At 42.9% G+C, this 8,787-nt stretch overlaps 1 protein-coding gene across 3 annotated transcripts; it reads left to right on the top strand.

Annotated features, from left to right (window-relative positions):
- The first annotated feature begins 295 nt into the window (after positions 1-295).
- CCDC32 (coiled-coil domain containing 32) lies at positions 296-8,553 on the top strand. 3 transcript variants are annotated; one of them, XM_081049444.1, is made up of 4 exons: positions 296-369; positions 1,855-2,110; positions 4,658-4,814; positions 7,519-8,553. In XM_081049444.1, exons 2-4 carry the CDS (start codon positions 1,867-1,869, stop codon positions 7,673-7,675), a joined length of 558 nt encoding a protein of 185 aa, XP_080905570.1. In that variant the 5' UTR covers positions 296-369; positions 1,855-1,866; the 3' UTR covers positions 7,676-8,553. The 3 variants fall into 3 exon arrangements, with proteins under 3 accessions (XP_080905570.1, XP_080905571.1, XP_080905572.1); XM_081049445.1 differs by having other exon boundaries at positions 298-369; positions 1,860-2,110; XM_081049446.1 differs by lacking the exon at positions 7,519-8,553 and having other exon boundaries at positions 298-373; positions 1,860-2,110; positions 4,658-5,229.
- The last annotated feature ends 234 nt before the right edge of the window (positions 8,554-8,787 follow it).

The following is an 8,787-nucleotide window of genomic DNA, read 5'->3' as shown; positions in this document are numbered from 1 at the left end:
AGTCAAAGGCCTTGACAACCGGGCTTCCCATCTGAGGAGGGAATGGTGGGTGCTGTCCGCGCGCTGGAACACCCAGACACAAGTGGAACCAACCTGGCTCCGGCGAGAAGTAGGGGCCCAGGGGACGGGACTGCATCGTTTCCCGGCAACAACGGGCCCGCCCACCGCTTCCTTGCGCTCAGTCCCTCACTTCCTCACCCAGCTGAGCTCCAGTCGACCTATCCACGCACAGAACATCTCCAAGTCGGGCGGTGGTTGGAGGACTTCCAGGGTCGGTCACTCGGAGACTCCGCCCCCCGTTTCTTCCGGGCTGCGGGAGACACAGCTGCGCGGTGCGTTTGCGGGCTGCTGCTGGGCGAGGCTGTTGCGGTAGGTGAGCGGGGGCCGGCGGACCCAGAGTTTTGTCTCCCCGGCTCCGACCCCATCCTGGAATACCACAAGCGGCCTTGGAGCCTGACTCATCCCGCCCAGCCAATCCTTGAGACCAGAGTGACTGAGGCCCGGGGTCTGGACACCAGGGTTCCCTGCAGGATTCTGGACTTCTTAGGGGGGAAGGGGACCCGGGCTCCGGGGTGAACAAAATTTTGGTCTGGGTGCGTTTAAACGATCTCGGGATGGCGGCGGGGGGAGGTGTTCATTGTGGCCCTTGGCATCAGACAGGGCTCCCATGGCGTATCTGTTCCTTTTACTTCCGGGCCCCTTCGCTGGCTGGGCTGTCCTGGAATTATTCAGACCTTTCCGCAGGCAGCCTTCCTCATCTCAAAGGTCCCTCCTAAAAGAATGTGTCAACCCACGCTATAAGACTAGGTAGTTATGAAAGCTCCCAGGCTCTGCGTAGCCCTAACCACCAAACTCTGCTTGGGCTACTTTCAGTGTATTCCCAAACTGGCAGAGTGCTATTGGGTAAATAAAAACATGGATTTTGGAGCGGCACAGATCTGGTTTTCAATCAAGGATTCACCGTATATCAGTAATGTGCCATTGACAAATTACCCTTCTGATCCTCAGATTCGTCATCTGTAAAACGATGAAAATGTCTATCTTTCAGTGTTTGACTATTAAAATAAGAACATGAGGCATATAGCCCAGCTTCCACATGTAATGAGCACATGGGCCTTTGCATAGGACAGTACTCTCCGAGAGACCATTTTCACCATGCAGCACTTTTATTTTCCTTGTGTATATGGAACTGTGCAAGACGTTTAGTCGGTGTCTTGTTGAAAACAGTTTAATTGGGTGAGGACATAGTGGTTGAATTCAGGAGACTTTTGGAGAAAAGTGCAGGTTGATTGTCATCACTGGGAATGTGGTTAAAATTCGTGTGTGTGTGTTTTAAAACATACATAACGTAAAATGTACCATTTTAACCATTTTTAGATACACTTCAGTGACATTCACATTGTTGTACAACCATCACTACCCTCCATCTTTAGAATTTCCCAAACGGAAACTCTGTACCCATTAAACAATAACTCCCATTCTCCTCTCCCTAAAATCCCTGTGAGCCACCATCCTAATTTTCTGTCTCTATGAATTTGACTCTACTAGGTATCTCATATAAGTGGAACCATTCAATATTTGTCCTGTATCTGGCTTGTAGAAATTCCAGTTTAAAAGACAAACTTCATTATGAAAACAACTTGAGTGCAGAGCCAAAGGAGGAACCCAATTACTTTTTTGTCATCTTTTTATCTGTAACACAGAAACCTAAGAAAAGACATTTTCAGTTTTGTTAAGAGAAACTTCTGAAAAGCCTATTATGTTCCTTCAATGTGTAAACAAATATCTGAGTACTACATACTTATACTATATCCTTAAAGCCAGTGCTTTCTTACTTGAGCTTCTGTTTTTCAGCTCAGATTCCAAATGAAAATGTTTGAGAGCATTGACTCTACAGCCACAAAATCTGGCCCGGATCTTTGGGCTGAAATCTGTTCCTGTCTGCCAAATCCCGACCAAGAGGATGGTGCCAGCAATGCCTTCTCAGACTCCTTTCTAGATTCTTACCCTGCAGGCACAGACCAGAAGGAGGCCCCAGACTTTGCTGCTCAGCCAGCTATAAAGCCTTGGGCTCCCTTGCAGGATTCCGAAGTGTATTTAGCATCTCTAGGTAAGTTAGATGACTTTCTTTTTTTTGTTGTTTATAATCAGAAGCTGGTGGTTTTAAGGAAGCCTGTTGAAGTTCTTTTATATCAAACCTGGTTTTCTATTTTTAATTTTTTTCTTTTGTCCTCACTACATGTATCTGTCAGGTATAACTTAGGGAGTGGTTCAGGTTGGTTGTTGGGAAGGACCCCCTTTTTCCTGTACATCCCTTAAAACACTTTGTCACCTTCTGCCTGTTTCATCTAAATTCTGCTTTATTTCTTGCCATTCTGTAGACCCTCTTGCCTACTATCGGTGGCTCATATGTTCAAATAACTCAAAAGTGTCAAAGCCTTGTGCCCTCCTGAAAGAAAGGTCATGGCCCCCTGGCTACATGTGGATTTCTGATACTACAGTTGAAAAGCTATTATATTAGAGTGTTGGAATGGGAGCATGTTGACATAAAATTCATTCTGCCTCTTGTTAGCCTTTTTTTTTAAAAAAAATCTTCTGAACACATCTTCACTGCCCTGTCCTATGGTCTTAAGTATAAGTATTTAGAAAGACTCCAAACACAGTAAAGAGAATCAGATTGTCCTATGCTAGAGAAAGAGAATTATCAGTATAGGGCAGTGATTGCCAGTCTTTAAAATTGTGGTATCTTTCTATTATTAAACATCTATAAGACCGATCTATGTGTCACAAAACCAAACCTGGTTTTGAGGTTTGGTTTTGAGGGAGGAAAGGCAATTCAGGAAAAAGCAGCTTTTGAGGAAGGACAGAGAAAAGAGTCAGAATAGAGTTTACATGACTGCTAAGAAATACCTTGGAAAAACAAAAGGAATTTTAGTAATGATGTACTGGAGGAAAAAGACGAGAAAAACAGAGGTGAAACAATGGAAAATGAGAAAGATGAGGGTATAATGTGAGATTGGTCGGGAAGCCACAAAAGATAGGATAGTAATATTTACAGCCATGGCTGAGGAGGTTGACAATTCTGTTTTGTGGTAGTTAGAACATCTGTTTAATGATCACAAGGAGAAAAAGCAACACTCGGAGAAAGCTGAAGAATCAGATCCTTTGGCTTGTTGTTGCTCAGCGCCCAGGGGTTATAAGAAACTTTCATGGATTTGGTGATGATTTTGATTGGTTCAGAAAGTTAAAACTCCCCTGATCTTTTCTAAAATCAGTTACGAAGATGATTAAAGTTTTCTTCTCTGAGGAAAATGAGGGACATTTCTGGTGCCTATGGCAGAGTCTGGGAGACAGTGGCAGGCAGGTTTGCAGTATGCAATGACACCTGTTTCTGCCTGCCAAGCTCAGATCACACCTGATCCAGGACTCAGCACACTCAGAGAGAAGAAGACCTTTTCCAGCCCCAAAGAGTACCTTCCACCTTGACAACCAAGGCCAGACAATGTAAAGATTGTTTTTGTTGCCAAATAAACCTATATCAAAGAGAATTCATAAGGTCAACAATTAAAAATGCCAGTTCAACATATCCGAAAAGATATACATATCCTTTTCATATCCTCAAGGAGAGAAACATTCCTCAAATATTTAATGTTTATCAACTGCAGGTGTTTTACATGGGTGAGCTCTTTGTGGTAACTTGAAGCAACAAGAGTTATTTATTGTTTTGATCACAAGCTGAAGTGGCTTGTTTAGAAATGAAAACAGAATGGCAAATCATAAAGTTTCTATTGTTTGGGAGCTTGATGCTCATCCCTCCCCTCCAAAAAAAAAAACTGTCATTTACCCATTTGTTATAGTTGAAGGCAAGACTAAATTAAGCTAAATTAAGGCAGAAGGCAAATGGTGATACCCTTTCTTGTATTCTTCAAAAGAGGATATCTGTTCAACAGTTATACTTAAAATGCAAATAAGAATAATTAAACATCTATCATCAGGAAGCCATATGGACCACTCCCACAGGGATTACAAGATGTTTGTTTTGATTAGGTTCCAACATCCAGGCCACAAGTTGAGCGACTTTAAAAAATGTTGGGAGATTCCTTCAATTTAATCAAGAATTTAATCATACATAGAGATCTTAAAGGTCTCTTATTATTGAGTTCTCATCAAGTCAATTTTAGGTCTAATGAACACATTGGATCTCTGATCATTTTATCTAATTCTTTCTCATGAGGTTTGAAAACTGCTTTATGTCACTGTGACAAAAAGAAAAACCATTGACTCTTCAGAGGGACTATTTTGAAGGAGTTGAAAAAAGACAATAGTATACACATGTCAAGCCAGGGAAAGCAAGCATTCCTTAGAGAGATACCTGCTGGACCTCTGTGATTTCAAAGACAACGTGCTATTGATTTATTTATGAGAAGTATGGCTTTTCCCTTTTCTGGGGTTAAACATTTATTTGATATAATGTAGAGTGAAGACACTGTGAAGGAAAAAGAAAAATGTACGTTTCCCTTTATCTGTCCCCCTTAAAAAAATGAGCTCTTTTGTAGGGGGTGTGGATGTATTCATCAGTGAGAGAATTTTTAAGTTGGCATTTTGCATTTTAGATTTAGTTTCATTTCATACTCACTTTCCTTGTTAAACTCTTTAGAGAAGAAACTGAGAAGAATCAAAGGTTTAAATCAGGAAGTGACCTCTAAGGACATGCTTCGAACCCTGGCCCAAGCCAAGAAGGAATGCTGGGATCGATTCCTCCAGGAAAAGTTAGCTTCAGAATTCTTTGTGGATGGACTTGATTCTGATGAGAGGTAATTGACTCCCCGTCCAGTTCCAGGTGACAGTGTGTTTTGCTGAGGGCATTTCTGTTTTTCTAAAGAATGACATCTGAGTTGAGATATTAGTTGATAGCAATATCAGCTTTTCCAAGCTAAGATCATCCTTTGTAAGTTTGCTCTATTTGTTCGGAGACCAGCAGCAGATTTTTGAAAACGGCTATTTTTACCAAAAGGCAAATACTCCAGCTGCGTCCTGATCACAGATTGGATATAGTCGAGGATAAACCATTGTCTTCATTTTTAAGTACATAATGCACTTGAGAAAGTAGTAATCAGTCAACAACTGGAACTATGTTTTCTTACCTCTGAATCTCCATTGCCTTACAGAGTTTCTGTCATATTGTTGCCATTCACATTTGTGTAGACTAAATAAATGAATTTCTTAAGCATCTGCTGCGTGAAGGCACCGTGCTTGGTCGGTCATGGGGCTGGAGATGTGGGGTGGAGGGGAGATATACGGAAGATTTAGACCCTTTCCTTGGTCCTCAAAACTACTTAGAGAGAGATGACAAATACATGTATATATAAAGATGTACCTAACTAACGAGGCGGCATAAGAGAAGAGCCAGATGAGTGGAAGTGACAGAACAGGTTTTGGGAGTTGGGAGACCACTGAGCTCCCTATGGGCTCTGGTGTTTGTGCCAGGGAAGGAGGCAGGACTTGAACAGTACCTGCAGGTGGGCCAGATGCAGAAAGGAGAGAGGCCACAAAGAGCAGGGTGAAGGGTGACACTAAGAATGTGACTCTGCCACTTACTGGTTGTTATGTCCTTGGGTAAGTAACCTGTGTGTGCTTCAGTTTCTTCTTCTATCAAGTGGGAGTAGTAGCTCTTACCTCATAAAGTTGTTATGAGGGTAGTGAGTTACTAGGTGTAAAGTGCTTAGAATAGTGCCTGGTACATGGTAAGTACTATTTAAGTGTTAACTATTATTAATATTCTTCCTAACAGAATTCTAAAGTTCACTAAGAAATCATTCAAAACAAAGATCAGTGAGGGGAGTAAAACCCTGAATTTTAACAAAAAGTCTTAGGGGAATATGACTTAACCTAACTAAGTTTGCAGCCTATCATTAACATTGATTTTGAGAGTTCCATGTTGTCAGATGAAGATACTGCTGCTGAAATCATGGACCATATGTAAATAAAAGTTTATAGTTACATTTTTACTTTTTAACTTGCATTTTTACTCTTTCACTTACAGTATCTTGAATACTGAATCAGCATTCCCCAAGATCCTTTAGAAATCAGTGTGGCATCTAAGGTCAGGCCAGTTACCCTCTCAGGGTTCAGAAAAGAATAGAAATTTTGCTTTTCTGTATCTAAGTGTTCAACCTAATTGAGCCTTAAATTGCTCCAAACACAAATAGACTGGAAGTTGCAGATTCTCGACCCACTAATTTGGTATTCTCTCCCCTTGAATAGTTCTCTCCTTTCCATTTCTGAGAAGAAAGGACAACATTTGTTCCTGCCTAATTCTCAGGTGGAATTCTTTTTCTCTGAAATCAGATCAGCACCAAGGCTCAAGTTAGTTTCTGTGCATTTATCAATACCTAAAATAATGTGATTTCCCCTTCTCTATAGAAATAATTGAAACAATTCTATGAAAAGCGTGGTAGGTGACAATTAAATGCCCCTGTAGCACCTGAGTCCCCTGAGCTGTGGATAGGTGTTCTTCTGAGCCTACATCGGTGGGAATGCTTCTTTCTATCATTGTCCAAAACAAGCACCAGGAAACAGTAGATATGTATCTGTTCTCAAACTTCAAAGTTTATGTTTTAACAGAGGCCATTCTGTAGTGAAATTGTGTGGTTCCTCACACATGTGAAGGCCAGGTAGGTGACCCACCTCATGGTCTGCTTTTGGCCAGGGCGTAATGGGCTTAGAAACCAGCTGTGCACAACAGGATTTCCCCATACACTGACAGGGGTCTAAAATCTGCTGGGTGTGGCTTTATTTCTTGGCTTATGAGCACAGAATGAAGTTTACCTTATGTCTAGTCTTTTATATTCTATCTACCATGAATGTCTAATAGCCTTAGAGTGAGGATCCTGTGTACGTGAGGAAGGTAGGAGGGGGACACCTCCGCCTCCCCTCAGATCCAGACAGAAAATGGGCCCTCTAGCAGAATGGCCATTCCTTTGTGGGGACACTGCTGCTCAGATGTTTACATCTTGGGGACTCGCTGTGGGATGAACTAAACATAAAGCTCACAAACAAACAAACAAAAATCATGCTCAGTGCAGCTAAGCATAATTGAGTTTCAGACTGCCTCAGGTTTAAGGGATTTCAAGATGCTCAGGTTTCTGCCTCGCTAATAATTTGGTATTTATTTGAATGTTTCCTCCCCTTGACAATTTCTCTCCTCTTCAGTTTTGAGGGAAAAAAGACAGGACGGAGCTATTCTCATCAAGCCTTCAGAGGTTCTGCATTTGAAGGGGGCCTGGTGCCTGTAGCCAGAGTGCCCACCAGGGGGTAAATTATGCCTGGGAGCTGCCAGGATGTACAGCTGTCAGAGGAGTATCATCCTTCTCCCCGTGTTAGTGAAAAACAATTGTTTTTCAAAAAGGAAGAAATTGGTGGTGGGTGGGAGGGCAGTTTTTGAGTAACTGAGATAATCATTAAGTAATTAATCATGGAGGTCTGATGCAGCCACCCTTTTCTCTTGCTCTTTCCTAGCACCTTGGAACATTTCAAGAGGTGGCTCCAGCCAGATAAAGTAGCCATCAGTACAGAGGAGGTCCAGTATCTGATTCCTCCAGAATCACAAGTTGAGAAGCCAGTGGCTGGGGACAAGCCAGTGGCTGGGGACGAGCCAGCGGCAGCGGAACAATAAATTACACACACACACACACACACACACACACACACACACACACACACACACGCTGAGCAGCTGTCTCCAGTCCACAGGGAACAGTGGAGAGCTCAGCGACAGCCGCAGCAGCAAGGAGCAATCTAAGGAGGGAAAAGCCCAACCTTCCACTCCCCAAAGCAAACAGCTGCGGGGCCCCTGAGGACTTGCTTGGGGCTGGCATGTGTGACTGTCTTGGATGAAGTGACTTTGACACAGTATGGGCTGGATCAAAATCCTGCTTTCCTGTGTGTCCCACAGCTTGTCTGAGTTCCGGTGCTGCAGATGAGAAGTCTGCTAAGAATCTAGTGAAGGACCCAAATGTATTTGGAGACTGATGCCCTTGTGTATAATGTACGTGTATAAGTTAAGTGAGCCATATTTTTCCTTGCCTCTTCTGGATGTTCCTGCCTGTGTCCCAAGCATTCCCTTGGTAAAATTGTCAGGGGTGAGTGTGGCCAAGGAGAGTGAGGTCTGCCTTGAATCCAAGCCCCATTCCGGGCTTCTCTAACAAGTCCATAATAAATATAGGGACTTTAAGAAAAGAGCCTGGGCTTTTCCTTCACCTGATTTGTTCCTTGTGGGGGAAATGGATGAAAGAAGTGTGAAAAGGTGGGTGTTTCTGTGTGTGTATGTATATGTTTTTTATTTCATGCATAGTTTCTCCCCTAACTTCTTCCTGCACTTAAAAAGGGCTAAATTTCAAATGAGACCTGCAAATATGGTGCTAGAATTTGACAGGACTGCTAAAGAGTTCCTTGCTTGCTCCTTGTAGCAGCTTACCTGGCTGAGCGTGCTTCCCTCCTTGTGCATGGTGTTCTTGTTAGTTTGTGTTGTCCATATAAAACTTTTCTCATCACAACAGCTGTGTGTGGTTCAATGGACCTGATTCCTCCCAGAGAGTTGCTCCCAGGCAGTGGGGAGGTAAAAACAAATGCGTGCCAATGCCGGGGAGCTAGTAACTTTTGCCAGCCTCCTGTTTCTAACACCTGCCCTTTGACAACCCAAACCTCGGTCCTCTGGGGGTACAATTCTGAGGCCGTGGCTCCATGGAGTTTCTTCCTGAGTAATAGGTTCCAAGTCCCTAATGATGT

The sequence above is a fragment of the Rhinolophus hipposideros genome (assembly GCF_964194185.1).
Source record: "Rhinolophus hipposideros genome assembly, chromosome: 5".
NCBI lineage: Eukaryota > Metazoa > Chordata > Mammalia > Chiroptera > Rhinolophidae > Rhinolophus > Rhinolophus hipposideros.
This window is presented reverse-complemented; position numbering and strand designations above follow the sequence as displayed.

Bases quoted from the DNA above. Each gene is read 5' to 3' on its own strand.
- CCDC32 (XM_081049444.1), top strand. From the start codon at position 1,867: ATGAAAATGTTTGAGAGCATTGACTCTACAGCCACAAAATCTGGCCCG. The intron at 2,111-4,657 runs GTAAGTTAGATG...TAAACTCTTTAG, and splicing joins AGTGTATTTAGCATCTCTAG to AGAAGAAACTGAGAAGAATC. The intron at 4,815-7,518 runs GTAATTGACTCC...GCTCTTTCCTAG, and splicing joins GGACTTGATTCTGATGAGAG to CACCTTGGAACATTTCAAGA.